The following is a 23,426-nucleotide window of genomic DNA, read 5'->3' on the forward strand; positions in this document are numbered from 1 at the left end:
AATCGCCGGGGGGGGGCGCATGCGCAGTAGGAAACGGACAGTGAAGCCGTAAGGGTGGCCTGATACGAGGGAAGGAACGGCCAACATCGCGGGCGCCCTGCACAGGTAAGTGTCCTTATTAAAATTCAGCAGCTACAGTGTTTGGAACACCGCTTTAAGCCCCATACACACTTAGATTTTTTGCAGATTTTTGTCTTCAGATTTACCAAAACCATATAATATGAGGTCAAACCTTAAGACCCCTTTCACACTGAGGGTGCTTTACAGGCGCTACAGCTCTAAAAATTAGCCCCTGCAAAGCCCTGAAAGAGCCGCTGCTGTGTCTCCAATGTGAAACCCCCGAGGGCTTTCACACTGGAGCGGTGCTCTGGCAGGACGCTAAAAAAAAGTCCTGCTAGCGGCATTTTTGCAGCGGTGAAGGAGCGGGATTGCAGCTGAGGCTTTTTTTAGCGCTGAAGCACCTGAAAAACGCATCCAGTGTGAAAGGGGTCTATGAAGGACATTCCAGGTATTGTTGTTGTCTGTTTCCAGGAACTTTCTCTTCACTACATATATTGGTCTCTTTCCACAGAACGCTCTACAGTTTATCCGGCAGTATTGGAAAATGAAAGGACGACCGTTATTTCTGGTGCTGATCCGCGAGGACAACATCCGGTACAATGCATGTTTTTTTTTTTTGTCAGTTAATTCTACATTGACTCATGGGCTGCACTACAATAACTTTCTATATTTTTTTTTTTCATCCAACAGGGGGAGCCGTTTTAACCCCATCCTTGACATGCTTGCCTCATTTAAGAATGGGAATGTGGCAGGGGTCAAGGTCCATGTGGACAGGCTGCAGGTGAGCATTTACTGCGATCCGTTCTAAAGTTAAAAATATTTACGCGCAGTTTTCCTTTTTATGAATAATTTTTCAATAAAGCTGCGCTTATCATGACACAAATAAACATTAAAAAGAAACATTAAAAAAAAAAATGAAAAGAAAAGTCCATCCGCTGGTATGTGCACCATCCGTCACCAGAATTGAAGTGATCTTGGGTACAGACCCTCCACCATACAAAAGTGCCTGCTTACCGGAACGTATTGACCTCCTATTACAGAAGGTCAATCTTGCTTGCAGCTCATAGCCCAGCCAGGGCCTTTGTCCTTCCGGGAAACGGATGGAGATTCACCTCTTATGAGTACTCGATTGACTCCCCGTGCAAAAGTAATAAAGTTTGCCATGGCAAAAAATCCTTTAGTATTTTTATTGTAAAATGTAAAGACTGCACTTACGTCAAATGCTTTGGAAACTCACATATTTTGAAAAGCTGGCCGGCTCCAACACAGCAGCCCGTCCTGCGGAAATTGCGTACGCAGCGACATCAGCACGTCGCTGACGCGTTTCGTCACAATCTGACGTTGCCCTGGGGCAACGCTGCTTGCTGTGGGGGTACTCAACAGGAGGGATGAGGGGTCAGGAGCACAGAAGAGGGACCCTATAATAGGAGGATCTGGGTTGCTCTGTGCAAATCCACTGCAACAGACCAGGTATGTATAACATGTTTGTTATTTAACCCCTTCAGATCCACGCTACAGCCAAATAGTGGCTACAGAGCGGATCTGCTTTGCTGGTAGGCCGTCAATAGACAGCCTCCCCTTTGTACGCTGACCATGCCCCCCCCCCCCGGAAGGGCAATGAGACTCGGGTGATCACAGATCGGAGTAAGGGGTCTGTCCCAACCCCTTACCACGTGATCAGCTGTCAGCCAATGACAGCTGATCACGTGATGTAAACAGAATGCATTAAGATAAAAAACATTCCGCCTTTACAATCACTTTACTTGCCGGTTCTCTTTATTATGCAATGCTAGGATTTTTGCAAATCTTATTGCAGTACTTTACTTGCTAGATTAAGATCGATTCTTTCTATTATCCTTGCTGAAATCTTTCAAATAAAATAAAGTCGCAGCACCCTGATACTCTAGCATTTAACTTAGAAATTTCAGTACTACACTCCGCTCATCTTCTGTTTCTCTGGCCAATGAGAAGTCCTTTACTGGCCGCTGTGGCCCTGTCACAGGACAGAGCGGTGGTGGCAGCTTGCAGCACGTAGAGCTGAAACCTCGTTGACTAGTTCTTGGTAACAGAAGCAATAAGTGGGCATCTTGCCTCCTCTGCTCTTAAGCAGCATTTTTACTCCCAAATCTTTATAATGGCTGAAATATCTACTCTTTGAGTTCCGGATCAAAACATAGGTGCTGCAGAAATTCTTTGGGAGCTGTGCGAATCTTTTGGTTGTGCCCCGGCAGCTGACATTTATTTTATACAGATGACATCAATCCATTTTCTGGTCACTTAACACCATAAAACCCGTATTGCAAACTGCGCTGGGATTTTCCATCTGAACTGTTTTCCATTCACTACCTGAATAATTAACAAGTATTTTCAGATTACGTCTTATCTCCAGATTTTTAAAATCTTTTCACTTATTTATGGAGCCTGAGGATGGCATAATGCCTCTTCTGTTTTCCTATGTATCACTTCTGTGACAGTTTGTTTTGATACCTTCTGCCTGACAAAATCAGAGAAAGCCGGTAATTAACCTTTATCAGCCAAATGGCGCTGGTTGACTCGTGGTGACATGTTCTGGGGAATACCACGGAATAAATTAGGGCAATGAACATTCCCATTTCTAAAGACAATTATTACATTGATATTTTAGACTTAAAAAAAAAAATTGTTGTTCGGAAACAGTTATAAAACAATCCTGTAGAGTCTAAATGTACCTATTAGAGGAAGTGAGAAAGCAGAGTTCCTATTTTTTTCAGTGAAAGGGGAAAATTATATATATATATATATATATATATATATATATATATATATATATATATATATATATATATATATATATATATATTTATTTTATATATATACCTTGTGAGCTGCCAAAACTAGAACCTCAAAAACCTAAAAATAAAAACATAAATAGACTAGGGCAGGGATATGCAATTAGCGGACCTCCAGCTGTTGCAGAACTACAAGTCCCATGAGGCCTAGCAAGACTCTGACAGCCACAAGCATGACACCCAGAGGCAGAGGCATGATGGGACTTGTAGTTTTGCAACAGCTGGAGGTCCGCTAATTGCATATGCCTGGACTAGGGAATAGCTGCCAGCACTCACCACTTTCCTCAAAATGTGAAAGTATGACCATATATACCCAATGTGCGGCAGAAAAAAAAAAAAAAAAAAAAAAATATATATATATATATATATATATATATATATATATATATACCGTATATACTCGAGTATAAGCCGAGATTTTCAGCCTCTTTTTTGAGGCTGAAAGTGCCCCCCTCGGCTTATACTCGAGTCATCGCTGTCTGCCTGCTCGATCAGCGTATCGAGCAGACAGACAGCGGCCATTCTAACGTTCAAACGCCGCGCCTCCGCCTCCGCCTTCGCCTGTGATAGGCGGAACACTGAATTTCCCAGCAGCCTGTGTTCCGCCTATCACGGACATCGTCTCATCCTCGTACTACGGACGAGGATGAGACGATGTCCGTGATAGGCGGAACACAGGCTGCTGGGAAATTGAGTGTTCCGCCTATCACGGACATCCGATAGGCGGAACACTCAATTTCCCAGCAGTCAGTGGGAAATTGAGTGTTCCGCCTATCACCGACGGAGGCGCGGCTTTTGAATCCTAGAATGGCCGCCGACGAAGAGCTGAAGGACGGAGGCTCGGCTCGGGACGGGACGCAGGCTGGACGGGACGCAGGCTGGACGGGACGCAGGCTGGACGGGACGCAGGCTGGACGGGACGCAGGCTGGACGGGACGCAGGCTGGCTGGACACAGGTAGGCTGCACGGACACAGGCAGGCTGGACACAGGTAGGCTGCACGGACACACACACACACACACACACACACACACACACACACACACACACACACACACACACACACACACACACACACACACACACACACACACACGGATGCATGGACACACACACACACACACACACGGATGGATGGACACACACACACACACACACACACGGATGGATGGACACACACACACACACACGGATGGATGGACACACACACACACGGATGGATGGACACACACACAGGGATGGACGGACACACAGGGATGGACAGGCATGTCTCACCCTCGGCTTATACACGAGTCAATAATTTTTTCCAGTTTTTTGGGGGTAAATTGGGGGCCTCGGCTTATATTTGGGTCGGCCTATACTCGAGTATATACGGTATATATTATAGTGCCCTGAAAAGTATTCATACCCCTTGACATTTTCTACATTTTGTTACAACCAGAAACATAAATGTATTTTATTGGGATTTTATGTGATAGACCAACACAAAGTGGCACATAATTGTGTGGAAGGAAAATGATAAATGGTTTTAAACATTTTTATACAAATATGTGAAAAGTGTAGGGGGGCATTTGTATTCAGCCCCCTTTACTCCGATACCCCTAACTAAAATCTAGAGGAACCAATTGCCTCCAGAAGTCACCTAATTAGTACATAGAGTCCACCTGTGTGTAATTTAATCTAAGTATAAATACAGCTGTTCTGTGAAGCCCTCAGAGGTTTCTTGAAAAACAAATGACATCATGAAGGCCAAGGAACACACCAGACATGTCAGGGATAAAGTTGTGGAGAAATATAAAGCAGGGTTAGGTTATAAAAAAAAAAAAAAAATATCCCAAGCTTTGAACATCTCACAGAGCTCTGTTCAATCCATCATCTGAAAATAGAAAGAGTATGGCACAACTGCAAACCTACCAAGACATGGCCGTCCACCTAAACTGACCAGCCGGGCAAGGAGAGCATTCATCAGAGAAGAGCCAAGAGGTCCATGGTAACTCTGGAGGAGCTGCAGAGATCCACAGCTCAGGGGGGAGAATCTGTCCACAGGACAACTATTAGTGCTGGTTGAGTTGTGGTGACATGTTCTGGGCTATAACATGGAATAAATTAGGGCAATGAACATTTCCTTTCTAAAGACAATTATTACTTTGTCTTTACAAAGTCATATGGGGAAGGCGGGCTGTTCACGGAGTCTCACAACCCCCCTGCACTGTAATATAAAGGGGACTGCACTGTAAGGATTACAGTCCCCTTTATATCACAGTGCCCTTTGCAGCCATGCCCCCATCACAGTCCTCCCTTCAGTCATGGCCCCCCATCACAGTCCTCCCTTCAGTCATGGCCCCCCATCACAGTCCTCCCTTCAGTCATGGCCCCCCATCACAATCCTCCCTTCAGTCATGGCCCCCATCACAGTCCTCCCTTCAGTCATGGCCCCCCATCACAGTCCTCCCTTCAGTCATGGCCCCCCATCACAGTCCTCCCTTCAGTCATGGCCCCCCATCACAGTCCTCCCTTCAGTCATGGCCCCCCATCGCAGTCCTCCCTTCAGTCATGGCCCCCCATCGCAGTCCTCCCTTCAGTCATGGCCCCCCATCGCAGTCCTCCCTTCAGTCATGGCCCCCCATCGCAGTCCTCCCTTCAGTCATGGCCCCCCATCGCAGTCCTCCCTTCAGTCATGGCCCCCCATCGCAGTCCTCCCTTCAGTCATGGCCCCCCATCGCAGTCCTCCCTTCAGTCATGGCCCCCCATCGCAGTCCTCCCTTCAGTCATGGCCCCCCATCGCAGTCCTCCCTTCAGTCATGGCCCCCCATCGCAGTCCTCCCTTCAGTCATGGCCCCCCATCGCAGTCCTCCCTTCAGTCATGGCCCCCCATCGCAGTCCTCCCTTCAGTCATGGCCCCCCATCGCAGTCCTCCCTTCAGTCATGGCCCCCCATCGCAGTCCTCCCTTCAGTCATGGCCCCCCATCGCAGTCCTCCCTTCAGTCATGGCCCCCCGTCGCAGTCCTCCCTTCAGTCATGGCCCCCCGTCGCAGTCCTCCCTTCAGTCATGGCCCCCCGTCGCAGTCCTCCCTTCAGTCATGGCCCCCCGTCGCAGTCCTCCCTTCAGTCATGGCCCCCCGTCGCAGTCCTCCCTTCAGTCATTGTCCCCCCGTCACAGTCCTCCCTTCAGTAATGCCCCCCCCCCTTCACAGTCATACATACTAAGGTCAATTTAAATAGGAGCCAATCTAACATACCAGCATGCCTTTGGAGTGTTGGGAGGAAACCCACTCAGGCACAGGGAGAACATGCAAACTCCAGGCAGGTAGTGCCATGGTTGGTATTCGAACCAAGAACCCTAGTGCTGCTAGGGACAAGTGCTATCCACTTAGCCACTATACAATTGACATGAAACATCCACAATGCTCCTGGTAGCCAGAGACCTTGATCAAAGTCAGGGGTCTCCTAACTTTGTAAGCAAAGGGCCAGTTTAATGACCCTCAGGCTTTAGGGGGGGCTGGACTGTGGCTAGTGGCAGTGGAAAACGCCCCAATATCAGTGGGCATAAACAATGCCTGATTATTGGTTTTAATGGGAGGAAGAAGGCCCCATTGTTGGTATCAGTGGTAAGAATAGTGTCATCAATGGTGTCAGTAGGAGGATTGGTGTCCCCATCATTGGTGTCAATTGGTGGAATAGTGCCAAATAAAGGCAAGCAAAGGGCCACATTCAGCCCCCAGGCCACAGTTTGGAAACCACTGATCTAGGACGTTGATCTTTACTGTTGATCACATGACTAAGCAAGAAAGAGATCCTTTTTTTTTTTTTTTTTTTTTTAACTCTGAATACGTAATGCTGGCGTACTCTGTAGATTCAGGAGAAGTGCGAATTTTAATGACTGGTTTACTTTTTTTCACAACCTTACCATTCTGCAAAATTTCAAAAGGATTTTGTACCTGCAAAGCTAATTAGCGGATATTTTAATGAGTCTTTCCAGCTAGTGGGCAAACGTTTCATGGAAAATACGTTTCCTTGGCACTCCGGTTCCCAGAATTTCCACCTGCAGCAAAGCCCGAGGTGTTTGAGCTCGGGGCTATGATTGCTGCGTGATATCAATTATTAAGCATCCATCCTTTTTTTCCTTTTTTTTTTGATTTCTGTTATAATGGATTTCTCATGTAAATGCAACTCGCTCAATTTCCCAAAAGGTGCAAGGCTTAGAGTGGAGGAAAAAAAAAAACTGGGATCAGTTCCCACGGCCCGATTTTATGACAGGATTTTGTGCTCAGCGCCGCCTCCGCCCTCCCGCTTCACTTAAATTAATGACAGAGTTTAAAGAAAGTAGAGTGAACCATTAAAATAATTGAACATTTTTAAAACTCACTTCAGAAGCGTCCAATTTTGTGATTTACCTTGTGCGTTCTGAAGTTGTGCCAGTTAATTTGGTGTCGGCTTTTAGAGGAAGAATTGCAAAATGCTTTTTTTTTTTTCCCTGGCTGTTCAGCTACATAAAATTGTGAGCGGGTGAGAAGGCCAAGCTCAAATTGTGCACGCTGGAGAAGACAAATGGCATTTGATAGACGTCACAAACAAATGTGAGAGGGTTTGGTGTACAGCAATATTTTCTGCTTCTGAGAAATATTTTGACTAGTAAAGTGAATCTACGCAAAGCCTCTGGTATCCAAACCTAAGAACAAAAATATACCGTATTTATTGGCTTATAACACGCACTTTTCCCCCCTTAAAATAAGGGGAAATAGCGTGTGCGTGTTATACGTCGATATAGGCTGCCTTGGAGGGAACAAGCCCCTCCGAAACGCAGAGCCGCAATCTTCTGTGTACTCGACTCTACTCGACTCGCAGTCACGCCGAGTCCCGTTCCCTGGGCAGCTCCTAGCGTTGATATCCCAGCATTGGACCACTGTTATGTCCATCATAGAAGCCGAGCCAAGGGGAAGGACTGGGAGCGACTGTGTGCCGAGCCGAGTACAGAGGAGATCCAGCTTTGTTTATCCCGGCATAGACAAGGCTGCAGATGGGCACGGATCAAGCTCTAATAATAAGCAAGCCTGCAGATGGGCACTGATTAGGCTGCAGTGATGGGCAAGGCTGCAGATGGGCCCTGATCAAGCTGCAATTATGGGCAAGGCTGTAGCAAGGCACTGATTGAGCTGTAATGATGAGCAAGGCTGCAGATGGGCACTGTTTAGGTTGCAATGATGGGCAAGGCTGCAGATGGGCACTGATCAGGCTGCAATGATGGGCAAGGCTATAGGTGGGCACTGATGAAGCTGCAATTATGGACAAGGCTGTAGCTGGGCACTGATTGAGCTGTAATGATGAGCGAGGCTTCAGATGGGCACTGATCAGGCTGCAATTATGGACAAGGCTGCAGATGGGCACTGATCAGGCTGCAATTATGGAAAAGGCTGCAGATGGGCACTGATTAGATTGTGATGATGAGCAAGGCTGCAGATGGGCACTGATTAGGCTGCAATGATGGGCAAGGCTGCAGATGGGAACTGATTAAGCTGTAATGATGAGCAAGGCTGCAGATGGGCAATGGCAAGATTGCATATGGGCACTGTTCAGGATGCAATGATGCGTAAGGCTGTAGCTGGCCACTGATTAAGCTGTAATGATGAGCAAGGCTGCATATGGGCACTGATCAGGTTACAATGATGGGCAAGCTGCAGATGAGCACTGATAAGGCTGCAATGATGGGCAATGGCAAGGCTGCAGATGGGCACTGACCCTTATTTTGCTTCAGATTTCAAGGCTGCAGATGGGCACTGACCCTTATTTTGCTTCAGAGTTCAAGGCTGCAGATGGGCACTGATCAGGCTGCAATTATGGACAAGGCTGCAGATGGGCACTGACCCTTATTTTGCTTCAGATTTCTTTATTTAAAATTTGTTTTGTTTTTTCCCTAAAACTTCCTTCTTAAAATTAAGGTGCGTATTATATGCCGATAAATACGGTACTTACCAGTCCATAAGGCCTTGTTCACACGGGCATACTACACCATATACCTGTCACGCTCACTCCTAACACAGGTGGTCACATGCTATAGTTGGCTTTTTTACTCAGTGCTATAGTGCCTGGCCACCACACCAGGGCAGGATAAAACGGAGCAAAGCAAACGGGTACTTGCGGTTGGCAGATAAGTAGAGTGGTTCATTGACAGTCCAGGTAAAAACAGGCAGAGTTCAGAGAACAGTCGATACCCAATCCAAGGTCCTACATATGGAAATGGAAATCCAATCTATCAGAACAGGGCAGACAAACAGCTTTATCAGGTATTACGCAATCCAGTGGCGGTTGGTGCTAAATAATTAGGGGGGTTGGCAAACTAACACCAGCCCGCCATGCCCCCCCTTCCTGATTGTCACAAGCACCCAACCACCCCCTCTCCATTCTTTGGATCGCCACCGTCTTCTTGTCCATCTAACTTAATGCGTGTGGGGGGGGGGTGGTGCTTGCGAGGTGGATCCAGTGCCCTGTGCCCCAAGCACACCCTTTTTTGAAGCCAGTTCGAGCCCCAGGGGGCGAGGCCGAACAGTAGCTCCATGTCTGAATGGACACATGGAGCTGCAGCTCGGCTCAGGTGCCCCCATTGCAAGCGGCTTGCTGTGGGTTCACTCAACAGGAGGGAGGGGCCAGGAGCAGCTAAGAGAGACCCGAGAAGAGGAGGATCGGGGGCGGCTATGTGTAAAACCATTACACAGAGCAGGTAAGTGTATGTACATGTTTGTTCATTTTTTTTAAAGAAAAAAAAACGAGACTTTACTATCACTTTACGGTAAAAAAAAAACAAAAAAAAAAAAAAAAAAAAAAAAAAATTGGCTTTGTAACCAATTTAAAATGTAATCGGGACATCTTATTTATTAAAGCGGTAAATGGTCACCCTTATTTATCTTTTCATTCGTCGGCTTCCATCTTGTTCATTGAACGGTCCCTCTCCTTCCCAGTCCAGGTAAAAGTTTGAATGTTCGGGGCCTCCAATACGTTCCTCGTGAACGGACGGCCTACATTGGCAGCCTGCAGAATGCCTTCCTCCATCTGTGTAGACAGCAGGCCTCCCTACCTGCGGTGCTGTAATTCCTGCCGCACAAGAGCTGAGCATTATGAGACTCTGTAAGGAAGGAAATGATAATTCCTTATGACATACTCGATCCTCACATGCAGGTCCTCCGCTATCTGATCAGAATCCCATTTAACAAAGCCCTGCAAAGCCCCTGATCTCAGTGCGGATCATCTGAGACACTTCTTGTTTAAACAGCCTGCAGGTTTCCGGATTTGGTGGTATAGTCGGCGGGTTTTACCGGCTGTGTTTCTCCTCTTGCAGACTCTAATATCTGGAGCCATGGTCGAGCAGCTGGACTTTCTGAGAATCAATGAAACAGAAGAGTAAGTGACACCTTCCAATTCTCTTCACTGCTAAGAAACTCCAGGCAGGTCGTATGGGCCTCAACTGCAACCACCAAATGTGAATTATCTGGAGATGAATTCTCGTTCAGATTTTAGGGAGAACTCTGACCATAATGCAAAGTTATATGTCTTGTGTTTGCACCGTCAGCATTTTATTTTATTTTTTGGATTGGTTTGTTTAGTGTAACCAGTTCTGTTCCACCTGTTCTGTTTTTGCTGTATAGGGCTGGCCATAGAGTTTAAGGAAAGAAAATCGCTCAGTTCCTCCATCAACACAATCGATGTTGATGGAGGAATCCCTCCCGCTGCGCTGTTGTGTTCTATAGTGGGAAGTTTCCCCACTGTCAGAATTCAATGATCGCTGCTGGTGGTATATATATATATATATATATATATATATATAGATATAGATATAGATATATAGATATATAGATATATAGATATATAGATATATATATATATATAGATATATAGATATATAGATATATATATATATATATATATAGATATATATATATATAGATATAGATATATATATATATAGATATAGATATATATATATATAGATATATCTATATATATATATAGATAGATAGAGGTTGAGCCATAAATTGCATAATCTATGGCCTGCACCTAAATAGCGGATCTCGGCAGAATAAACCTGGACCCGCTGGGCAGGTGAGTATGTGAATCAAAGACATGCCATTATAACAGGTAAGGAGCTGGGGGGCTTAAAGTGGTTGTAAACCTCAGACATGAACAATTGAACAAAGCGTATCCCTCTATAGTGTGTACTTGTCTCAGTCCAGAGCAGTAAGTGTCATTTCTGTCTGCTGCCTTGTTCCTCTGCTATCAGCATGAGTCACTTCTGACATGGTTTCAGGACACCAAGAGAAAAAAGGTAATGGAAGGGAGCTCCAACACACAGCCTTTGATTGACAGTCTCAGCTCTGTCCCTGCCCTGCCCCCTCCCCTGCCCTTCCCTCCCCTCACCTTCCCTTCCCTCCCCCCTCCCCTTCCCCCTCCCCTTCCCCCTCTCCCCCTCCCTTTTCCCCTCCCCTTCCCCCTCTCCCCCTCCCTTTTCCCCTCCCCTTCCCCCTCTCCCCCTCCCTTTTCCCCTCCCCTTCCCCCTCTCCCCCTCCCTTTTCCCCCTCCCCCCCTCCCTTTTCCCCTTTTCCCCCTCCCCTTCCCCCTCTCACCCTCCCCCCCCCTCCCCTTCCTTTCCTCCCCTCCTTCCCTTCCTCCCCCCAAGCCTAATTAATTTCTTCACTTTGAACAGCTGTAGAGGAGAGAGGTCTACAGATAAACAGGTACCAATTAAATAGAAGGATTTATTTAATCTCTGTGGCCAGTCACTTCACTCGGGTATATGTAAGGGTTTACAACCACTTTATATAATGCAGGGGATAGTGACATTCTTTAGACAGAGAAGGGGTTACCTTGCCTCGGGGAGGCAATGCCGGAGATGAGGCAAGTATTGCAGCCAGAGTTGCTTTTATTTACTTTTTAAGCTGCTGGGGGGCTATTTTTTTTCAACGTTAGAAGACAAGCCTGATCATTGAAGGAGAGCACACTGAGTTCCCAGCATAGCTAGAGAACTGACCATGCTGTGCTCTCCTGCCTAGTGTGGTCAGTTTTTAATAGGAACGCAGAGGGACTGGCAAGAACTCCAGGGATTTCACATAAAGGAAGCAGTACAAAGAGAACAGGAAAAGTTTCATACAAGTACATGGTACAGCAGCCACATATCAGGAATATGAAGGTCGACAGAGGTCTTGTCACCAGTATTGTATGTATGCACACATGCCAGTACTTGCACTAACTCCACAGCAGCTTCATGAAGAAGGTCCAAAAGTTCAATATTATTCCAGCCTTGAAAGGGTTATTCTTCAATAGTGCCACAACCTTGCTGTTCTCGCAACCAGTGGAAATTAAAAACACACAAACAAGAGAGAGAAGAGAGCACACAGACTCTGGTGCAATACCATTTTTTTAGGATAAAAATGCACTCACAAGAGGCTTGATAAAGGAAGCTACGTCCTCCGAAACACGTTATAGTAACAGCTCACACACCAAATCAGCGGTCAGCTGCTCGCATCACGTGACCCCCAAGCATGTCTTCCTGCATGCGAACTGTCAGTATGCATAAGATCAAGCACAGTAGCGACTGCATTTGAACCAGGACTGCTGCCATAGTCACACTGTCAGCTGGAGCTCCCATCAAGGGCAGTGAGAGGATTTTGGTGCACAGTACCGGGGTGGGAAGACAAGCAAACATAAAATAAAGGGCATTGCACCAGAGCCTCTCTTGTTTGTGTGTCACCAGTTTTGACACCGTTACTTGCCATGTCTTGCTCTGCACTGTCTTTCATGCATCACCTTGACTGTGCTGTGTGGAAAATGTGTGTAAATCTCAAGACTGGCTGAACAGAACCTTTACTGTGCTTATAGCCATTTGCCCAGAGCTTCACCTTAAATTTGTGTCGTTCACACCGATGGATGGCTGTTTTCTTCTTAGGATGCCGGAGTTCAGAAGCTTTGAAGAGCTTGATGTGCCGAAACATTCAAAAGTGAACAGACAGTCCAGCATACCGAGCGCTGACATGGAAAAACAGCCAGAGATCAGTGCAGCAGATTGGAAGAACCGGCCCACCTATGAGATCCTGCAGAAGCTCAATGTAAGTTGGCATTTCCTGGGCCCGGACAACGCACAGCTCGACCTGCGGCTTATGCCCAGGATACACGGGGGGGGGGGGGGGGGGTCTATGAACTAAGATGCTTGCTTGTTGGGTATAGGTGAGGTATGATTAAGCCTTAGAAGGGGGTGAAACATGTTAGAGGGGTGTGACCTCAGGGTGGGGATTGTGTCTAAATCCAGCTATACACAGTAACATTACCAGTGCGATTTCCATGGGTTGCAGCCTCTTTCTTCATTTTTGCCATAGGTTTAGTGGGTCTGGTTAGGCAGTGTTTTTTGCTTCGGTGGCAGCAGCAGTATTAGAAACCTATTCTGGTCACTAGTTTGCTTCTCCATCCACTTTAAAAAGCAACATAGGGAACCTACCCCTCTACCTAGATGTAACCCTTTTGCTGCCGCCGATGTAGAAATTGCGTTGCTAGCTGCAGGTTTTTTACACTCAACCACCAGAAGTATGTGTGTATATTTACCAAGACATCTGTCAGATGGAAGCAATCCAGGGACTGGCCAGTTGCCCAATCGTTTCTAGAAACCCCTGGCAACTGCCGCACCACCACGTGCATGCACCCTCGATGTATTCCGGGCTCTGCGTGCCCGGGATTGGTGTGGCGGGTGCCACCATGTCGAGGGGAGGTAGTCGAGCAGGCTATTACCCTAGACCAGTGATGAAGAATCTTGGCACCCCAGGTGTTTTGGAACTACATTTCCCATGATGCTAGTGCACTCTGAAGTGTAGTTGAGCATCATGGGGAATGTAGTTCCAAAACATTTGGGGGGGGGGGGGGGGCAAGGTTCACCATCACTGCCCTAGATTACGCTCCCACTGCTGCGGCCTGAGGGCCACACATCTTATACCAAAGGAACGCAGGTTGAGCACCAGAGCCTTATACTCTCTTCTGTCTTTTTCTTAGGACTGCACTTGTTTGGCTTCCCAGGCCATCCTACTCAGCATACTGTTAAGACGGGAAGGGCCCCATTTTATAACGAAAGAAGGTGAGTCTCACAGCTTAGAAAATTTGTGTCTAAAAGTATAAACTTGCCTGATTATTGTAAGTGACTCATGTGTTCCTTATACTGTGGACAAAACAAAAAAAACATTTGGGGCTCTTTTTTTTAAAGCCTCTTTACTATCCACCACCGATAATCACTCCATCGCTCAGGGTCTCTATCAGGTGAAATAACTCACCAGAACCCACCTGGATGGACTGACCCTTTCAGGTTGCTTCCACACTGGAGTGCAGTAGCTTTTACAGAGCAGCGCTTCTAAAACACTATGCTTTTTTAATGTGTTGCATTACAGCCAATGTGCATGTTAGCTGGTTGTTAAGGACACTGTCAGGTGCCAGCTCCTTCAGTGTTTAAGGACGCTAGGAGGTGGTTGTTAAGGAGCCGAAACCTGCTTTCATCCCCTAAACAACCAGTGATAATACCACTTCCAGTGGTCAGCATGTGCAAGCTTCCCTCGTGCTAGAGAGAAGCTACTACTGGAGCAGGGAGGAGGCAGAGAGACGGGGCGGTAAAGCAGAATCTGAGGGGAGGAGGCAGTGGAAGGCCAGATTAGATCTACAGCTGGCACCACTGGTGATACACAAGGGGGGCAGGAGGCTGTTTGGGGGCACTGTTTACATCCCTGCTGATTATTAGGGATGCCGACATGTGTCGGCTCCTTAATAATCATCTATTCACTGGTTGCTAAGGTCACCGGCAGGTGCTCGTTCCCTAACAACCAGCACAGTGATCCCAAAACTCACCCTTGGATGTGTTTTTTGGTGCCTTTCATGCATTTCTCTACTTCAATAGACTGTTCATCTTTGATGGGCTTTTTAAAAGCCCACCAAAGATGAGAAATGCAGGACTTTTCAAACCTCCGCAGAAATGCAGTGCAGCAATGTTAAAAATCTCATAGGATTTAAAGGCCAATAATTTTGCATGTGCTTTTGTCCCTCTGGAAAGATGTATTCCAGCTCATCAATGTGAAAGGTCCCTAATGCCACGTACACCCGATCGGAATTTTGGTCGGAAAAGTCTCTGATGGTTTTCATGACGGAATTCCGAAGGGATTTCGCTCAAGCTGTCTTGCATACACACGGTCACACCAAATTCCGACCGCCAAGAATGCGGTGACGTACGACAGGACTAGAGAAGGGAAGTTCAATAGCCAGTAGCCAATTCCGTCTCGTAGTTGGATCTGAGCATGCGTGAGCTTTTGCGCGTCGGAATTGCGTACACACAAACGCATTTTCGGATAGGAGCTTTCTCCGACCGGAAAACTGAGAACATGCTCTGTCTTTTGCTGGCCAAAATTTGGCCAGCAAAAGTTCAGATGGAGCATACACACGATCGCATTTTCCCGACCAAAAGCTCTCATCGGAATTTTGCCAGACCAATTTCCGATCGTGTGTACGGGGCTTTAGAGATTGTCAGACCTAAACACAGCCACTGCATGCAGTCCTGTGTTGTGTCTCTGCTGCTTTAATATGAGACCCACGTAACACAACATGTTGGAGTCTTGGAAGTCATCAATTACATGGATCAGGGAGCACCTGTTCCTGACTTGGCTTTTTAATCTCCCGTTACCAGCTTTGGAGCAATTAAACAGCGAAAAAATATAAGATTCTACCGAGTTCATATAATTGTAGGGAACAAAGTCTGCTTTGGCTAATTAAAAGCAGTTGAATATGTCTGTGTTTTTGTTCTAATCTAGCCAATTCCTCTTCAGGGATGACCCAAATCTGGAAATTATAAGTTAATAATGAGAAAGACTTAAAATAGCCTGAGGGACCGTTCACCATTATGGAGAGATTTCCTCCAAACTCCTCCTTCCTTCCTGATTAACCCAATATGTCCTCGTGCTATTCCATGTTTCTACATCTCTATATCTGTGACCCTGTGTAAGGACAATACTGCCCCACAATAGGGACTTTTCAGGTGCCACTTTGGCTTTGTTTAGACTTGCGGTTTGGGGGGGGGGTGAGCAAAAATGCGCAGTTAAGCCATGTTTTTGATGCCCACACCCCACCCTCTTAAGCCGCAATAGACAGCGGATTGGGGTGTTGGTAAGCCCGGCGAATGCTACACATTCAAGTAAATGAAGCAGCGCTGCAAACACGTGCAATTCATGCAGTTGTGGCGTGGTTGTTGGCGCTTTCTCACTGCCCGTTGGTAGCCTCTGGAGTACAATCTGAATGTGGATTGGGCTCCAGTGGCAAGTGAGACTATAGCCCCATACACACTATCAGATTTTCTGCTGAGTTTTTCCTTCAGATTTACCAAAACCATATAATATGAGGTCAAACCTTAGGAGTTTCAATTTGTAAGCAATCAGGCAGGCCCTTGTACTACATGGTTTTGGTAAATCTGAAGACATAAATCGGCAGGAAATCTGATAGTGTGTATGGGGCTTATGACTCATGTCTAAATTTACCTTTAGAGAAATCAACATACACTGTATATTATAGACGTCCTTATTTATGACAATAAAATCTCATTATAAAAATGTTATGTAGTACATATTAAATGTGCATTTAGATAATCATTTGGTTTTCCCATTTACAGTCCTATATACAGTGACGGAAAAAAGTATTTGCTTCCCTGCTGATTTTGTACGTTTGGCACTAATTATTAGATTAGACTAATTATTAGTCTAGAATTTTAATGGTCGGTTTATTTTAACAGAAATATACCAGAAAAAATGCATTTCCAAAAAGTTATAAATTGATTTGCATTTTAATGAGTGAAATAAGTGTTTGACCCCTTTGCAAAACATGACTTGGTACTCGGTGGCAAAACCCTTGTTGGCAATCAGAGGTCAGACGTTTCTTGTAGTTGGCCACCAGGTTTTCACACATCTCAGGATGGATTTTGTCCCACTCCTCTTTGCAGATCCTCTCCAAGTCATTAAGGTCTCTAGGCTGACATTTGGTAACTCGAACCTTCAGCTATCTCCACATATTTTCTATGGGATTAAGGTCTGGAGACTGGCTAGGCCACTCCAGGACCTTAATGTGCTGCTTCTTAAGCCACTCCTCTGTTGCCCTGGTTGTGTTTTTTTTGGGTTATTGTCATGCTGGAATACCCAACAAAGACCCATTTTCAATGCCCTGGCTGATGGAAGGAGGTTCTCACCCAAGACTTGATGGTAAATGGCCCCGTCCATCGTCCCTTTGATGCAGTGAAGTTGTCCTGTCCTCTTAGCAGAAAAAAAAACCATAATGCATAATGTTTCCACCTCCATATTTGACGGAGGGGATGCTGTTCTTGAGGTCATAGGCAGCATTCCTCCTCCATCAAACATGGCGAGTTGAGTTGATGCCAAAGAACTTGAATTTGGTCTCCTCTGACCACAACACTTTCACCCAGTTCTCCTCTGAATCATTCAGATGTTCATTAGCAAACTTCACACGGGCCTGTACATGGGCATTCTTGAGCAGGAGGACCTTACGGGCACTGCAGGATTTCAGTCCTTCACAGTGTAGTGTGTTACCAATTGTTTTCTTGGTGACTGTGGTCCCAGCTGCCTTGAGATCATTGACAAGATTCTCTTGTGTAGTTCTGTGCCGATTCCTCATCGTTCTCATGATCATTGAAACTCCACGAGGTGAGCTTTTGCATGACCGAGGGAGATTGACAGTAATTTTGTGTTTCTTCCATTTGCAAATAATTGCACAAACTGTCGTCACCCTCTCACCAAGCTGTTTGGCAATGGACTTGTAGCCCATTCCAGCCTTGTGTAGGTCTACAATCTTGTCCTTGATATCCTTGGACAGCTCTTTGGTCTTGGCCATGGTGGAGAAATTGGAATCTGATTCATTGCTTCTGTGGACAGGTGTCCTTTATACAGGTAACAAGCTGAGATTAGGAGATTTCCCTTTAAGAGAGTGCTTCAAAGTGTATATCGACTTACCCCAAGTGGCACCTTAAAAGCCCCTATTGATTTTTTTTTTATGGATTTATTGTAATGAATTTGTGTAAGTATTTGCTGACTAACTTGTACTCCAGGAAAATGCAAATTAACCACATGAAATACACGTATGAGAGACGTTACACCTGTCATGCAGTTACATATTAGGTGAGGTTGAAAAGAGACACAAGTCCATCAAGTCCATCCTATGTGTGTGATTATATGTCAGTATTACATTGTATATCCCTGTATGTTGTGGTCATTCAGGTGCTTATCTAATAGTTTCTTGAAACTATCGATGCCCCCCCAGGGACTATGGGGACCCCACTACCCACCCCGTCCATTCTGAGTACTCCCCATTTATCACCACCCTCTGAACTCACCCTTGTAGCAAGTTTTCAATCCATGTACTCGCCCTATGGTCCATGCCAACTGACCTTATTTTGTACAGTAAATGTTTATGGGGAACTGTGTCAAATGCTTTTGCAAAATCCAGATACACCACGTCTATGAAGCATATGTATTACTATCCATCCTCTCTTGAAATTCAACAGCTCTGCCAGCACAGCACAGCCCTGTCTGGAAGGTCAGGAGACCAGCAACAGCCCAAAAATCAGGCATGACCAAGCATATGCAATGTGGCACGGCACAGCCTTGTGTAATACAGCATTGGAGTGATATTCAAAATAAATTACACCAAAGATGACGCAATAATGTATGTTGCACTAATACAGAGTAAAACATACATTTTTAGCACTCATTACCACAATGGGGCAGATTGAAGGGGCCTAAACGTAGTACATATGTATTAGAGGAATATTTCAGGCTGAAGGAAACCTGTGAAAACTAGTCTGCTGCTGTGTGTACACACTGTGAAGACTTTACAATAAATACGCTTGATGTTATGGATTTGCCGGCTGCTTCTTTTTCTTGAAGGAAACCTGTACCTGGAGAAATATGGAGACTGCCATTGTTGACCCCGATTAAAAAAAAAAAGAATTACCCTGCTGTCGTACCAATGACTTGTTACCATTATCTCGAGTCACTGACCTAAAATAAGTATGCTACTCATGAATTCTCAAAACAAATCCAATCCTTAACTCTCAACTGTGACCAGTAAGGGAGAAGGAAAAAACAGTGTCCAGGCTTCAGTGTCTCCACACCTCCACTGCTGGAACATGCATAAAAGAAAAGCCAGCAACTCGATGTCTTCCAAGATGGGGAAATTTCTATTAGCAACATCGTCCGTACAGAATAAAATATGTTAATGCCTTTCGGCCATCAGGCTTCAGTCCAAGGGTGTCAAACTCGGTTTCGTCGTGAGCCGCTTTAGCAGAATGGTTGTCCTCAAAGGGCCACTTGTATCTGGGTTGCTCTCCATAAAGATTGCAGAGTTCAGGATTACATCAGGGTTATGCTACATACAAAGTGTAGGGTTTAGGAGTGCGCAGCATACGGAGTACAGGGTTCAGGAGTACGCTACATAAAGAGTGCAGGGTTCAGGAGTGTGCTATGTAGTGCACGGCGTACAGAGTGCAGGGTTCAGGGGTGCGCTGCGTACAGAATGCAGGGTTCAGGAGTACGCTATGTACAGAATGCAGGGTTCATGAGTACGCTATGTACAGAATGCAGGGTTCACGGTTGCACTGTGTAGAGTGCAGGGTTCCAGAGTGCTCTACATACAGAGTGCAGGGTTCTGGAGTGCACTACGGGTGTGCTACATAAAAATTACAGGGTTCAGGAGTGCGCTTCATACAGAGTGCAGGGTTCAGGCGCGTGCTACGTACAGAGTGTAGGGTTCACGTGTACGCAGTGTGCAACATCTCATTTCCACACCTTCTCCTGTGTTCTCCTTCCCACCTCTGCACACATCTTTCTCCACAGCCCTCAACTGTTCTCTCTCTTACCTCATGTAAGTTGTAAGATGTCATTTACAAGAATGCCTATCTTCATTGCCACTATGGGGTGCAGCAAGTCCTCAAAAGCCCACCCCCCAGATGCAGCTCCTGGATGTAGATTAGAAGAGCACACAGCAGCTGGAGCCATCACTAACGGGCTATGCCGGACCGACCGCGCATGCACTCAGCTACACACAGAGCCGGCCCCGCTGGGGAGACTGTGGAGGAGGAGAGAGAAGGAAGTGTTTACTCCTGTTGCCAAGGAGACCTGTTCCGTGACAGCAGAAAGTACTTTGTGAAAACAGGAGGTGGTGGCCTCTGCGCGGGCCAGATTCAGCCCGGGGGCCTTGTGCTTGGCACCTGTGCCTTAGTCATAATGCTATGACTAAGACCTGATGGATGAAACGCGTTGGCATATTTTATCTTGTACTGACAATGTAGCTAAAATAAAATAAATCTGCCCTGTTTTGGAAGGCACCGAGTTGCCAGCTATTCTGTTAATCATAAGTTCTGTATCCAGTCTGATTGTAGCGGTTGCATGCTTGTTCTATCAAAGTATTAAAATCCGAGGGCAAGGCAATTGGCTTTTTCAGTAGTGGTGGCCCACATACTTACCACATACTCTCCAAACAAGTCTCACAATCCCACTTTTGGCAGACAAGACAATGCTACTTCCAAAAATCAAGATGCAGGCAGGCGCCTTTACCGTCCTCACTATGCCTTCAGATTGTTCTGTGCCAAGTTATGAAGCGGAACATTGCCTATCCCGCGTTCTCTGAATTCTGTGATTTGTAAGTGGTGTAATAAATATTCCCGCATAGTCTGGGGCCCCCGGAGCCTCCTAATGATTAAACTTTCTTTGAGAGCAGACAAGGCCGTGGTCCCACTTGAACCGTTTTACACGCTGCCTGTTAGTCTTATTAGGGATTTGCTGTACTCTGCTGCGGATGGCGCGGTGACTTCTCGTGTATCTGGAATGAATGCACTAAACTCTGTCACACCTTCTTCATCACAGGTACCATCTCTGACTTCATGGAGAGGATCTACAGGAAGGCCGGAAGCAATAAACTTTGGTAAGTCAATACTGTATCAGCACATACATGAAAAATACGTTGCAAGTGGAAGGCCTGCATTGCAGAGCAGAAAGAAATCGCAAGAATTATTATACAAATAGTTGAAGACGTTTATCTGTTAGGCCGCGTACACACGGGCGGACTGTTCGCCCAACCTTGTCCGCTGAACAGTGTTTGGGCGGACAGTCCGCTCGTGTGTGGGCTTTCAGCGGACAGTTTCAGCGGACAGTTGGACGGACAAAGTCTTTCGGAAATTCCGAAAAACTGTCCGCTGAAACTGTGTTTGAGCGAACAGTCCGCCCGTGTGTGGGCTTGTCCGCTGTACTTTCGAAATGAGCGGACTGTTCCCGCTCGGAAAGTCCGCCCATTTCGAGCGCGTGTACAGGTAGGCGGGGCCCGCGAAGGAGACGTCGCGGGCTCCGCCGCCTGGAATGGGCTTAAAGGGGAACCCCAACGCCGAAAAAAATCGGCGTGGGGGTTCCCCCAAAGTCCACACCAGACCCTTGTCCGAGCACGCTACCCGGCCGGCCAGGAAAGGGGGGCGAGCGAGCGCGCCCCCCCTCCTGAGCCGTACCAGGCCGCGTGCCCTCAACATGGGGGGGTGCCTTGGGGAAGGGGGGCCGCGCGGCCCCCCCACCCCAAAGCACCTTGTCCCCATGTTGATGAGGACAAGGGCCTCTTCCCGACAACCCTGGCCGTTGGTTGTCGGGGTCTGCGGGCGGGGGGCTTATCGGAATCCGGGAGCCCCCTTTAAGAAGGGGGCCCCCGGATACCGGCCCCCCACCCTATGTGAATGAGTATGGGGTACAATGTACCCCTACCCATTCACCTGTGAAATAAAGTACAAAAAAAAACACAACACAGGGGAAAAAATATTTTATTGCACAGCTCCGGGGGTCTTCCGTCTTCGGGGGTCTTCTCGCCGGACTCCTCCGCTATCTGTGTGTAGCTCTTTTACTAGCGGAGGAGTCCGGCTTTCTTCCTCCCCCGCCGCCGGCCTCTTCTCCCGACTTCGGGGGTCTTGTCCCCCTCTTCGGTTCTTCTGCCGGGCCACCGCGCCTTCTTGTAGCTCTTTTACAGGCGGTGGCCCGGTCTTCTGTCGCCGCTGTCGTCGTCGTCGCCGCCGCCGCCGCCTTCCGTTCTTGTTCTTCTTCTTGTTCTTCTTCTTCTTCTCCTGGAGATGTTGACTCGACGATCAGAACGGCAAGAACGGCAGGCGGCGGCGGCGACGACGACAGCGGCGACAGAAGACCGGGCCACCGCCTGTAAAAGAGCTACAAGAAGGCGCGGTGGCCCGGCAGAAGAACCGAAGAGGGGGACAAGACCCCCGAAGTCGGGAGAAGAGGCCGGCGGCGGGGAGGAAGAAAGCCGGACTCCTCCGCTAGTAAAAGAGCTACACACAGATAGCGGAGGAGTCCGGCGAGAAGACCCCCGAAGACGGAAGACCCCCGGAGCTGTGCAATAAAATATTTTTTCCCCTGTGTTGTGTTTTTTTTTGTACTTTATTTCACAGGTGAATGGGTAGGGGTACATTGTACCCCATACTCATTCACATAGGGTGGGGGGCCGGTATCCGGGGGCCCCCTTCTTAAAGGGGGCTCCCGGATTCCGATAAGCCCCCCGCCCGCAGACCCCGACAACCAACGGCCAGGGTTGTCGGGAAGAGGCCCTTGTCCTCATCAACATGGGGACAAGGTGCTTTGGGGTGGGGGGGCCGCGCGGCCCCCCCCTTCCCCAAGGCACCCCCCCATGTTGAGGGCACGCGGCCTGGTACGGCTCAGGAGGGGGGGCGCGCTCGCTCGCCCCCCTTTCCTGGCCGGCCGGGTAGCGTGCTCGGACAAGGGTCTAGTGTGGACTTTGGGGGAACCCCCACGCCGATTTTTTTCGGCGTTGGGGTTCCCCTTTAAGCCCATTCCAGGCGGCGGAGCCCGCGACGTCTCCTTCGCGGGCCCCGCCTACCTGTACACGCGCTCGAAATGGGCGGATTTGCCTCCTCCTTACGTGGGCGAGTCCGTTCATTTCAAAAGTTGAGCGAACTGTTTGCCCAACCTTGTTCGTCAAACAGTCCGCTCGTGTGTGGGCAAGTCCGCTCATGCAAATTTTGAGCGGACTGTTTGCCGAAACTGTTTGACGAACAAGGTTGGGCAAACAGTCCGCGCGTGTGTACGCGGCCTTAGTGATAGATGACATAGCATTACTGCAAAAGGCACCTACTACCTGCTATAATGCTACTATAGTATATTTTACATTTTGTACAGATTGTAGGGTGCAAGTGGTAAAAAAGAGAACCAGTCACAAGTAGACCTATACAATAATTTGAATATTCAGTTTTTCTATACCTTTGAAGCTTCCTTTTGAATGATTTATTTTTTTTGCCCCTTATCAAATTCCCTTAGGGGCCAGTTCACACCACATGGATTGCTGCATAAAAAAAAATGCTTTGGAAAGTAGGTTATATGGTTTCCAAAGGCATAGTTCACACGAGCGCGGTCAGTTCCGGGGCTTTCGAGTTGCAGAAAAGAAAAAGTAGAACATGCTGCATTTTTCAAGCGGTGAA

General features: G+C 47.2%; 1 protein-coding gene across 3 annotated transcripts in view; it reads left to right on the top strand.

Moving 5' to 3' along the window:
- The window catches only part of PHKB (phosphorylase kinase regulatory subunit beta), a 339,917-nt gene that overhangs the window by 264,575 nt on the left and 51,916 nt on the right, over nt 1–23,426 (top strand). For all 3 annotated transcript variants that reach the window (XM_077451660.1, XM_077451651.1, XM_077451669.1), the window contains 6 exons: nt 572–654; nt 751–841; nt 10,218–10,279; nt 12,819–12,978; nt 13,910–13,991; nt 20,812–20,869. In XM_077451660.1, coding sequence (XP_077307786.1) covers nt 572–654; nt 751–841; nt 10,218–10,279; nt 12,819–12,978; nt 13,910–13,991; nt 20,812–20,869 — 536 coding nt within the window. The remainder of the gene's footprint in view (nt 1–571; nt 655–750; nt 842–10,217; nt 10,280–12,818; nt 12,979–13,909; nt 13,992–20,811; nt 20,870–23,426) is intronic.

This window comes from Lithobates pipiens, unplaced genomic scaffold, assembly GCF_037356315.1.
Source record: "Lithobates pipiens isolate NorthernLeopardFrog02 unplaced genomic scaffold, aLitPip1_a1.2 Scaffold_10, whole genome shotgun sequence".
Taxonomy (NCBI): domain Eukaryota; kingdom Metazoa; phylum Chordata; class Amphibia; order Anura; family Ranidae; genus Lithobates; species Lithobates pipiens.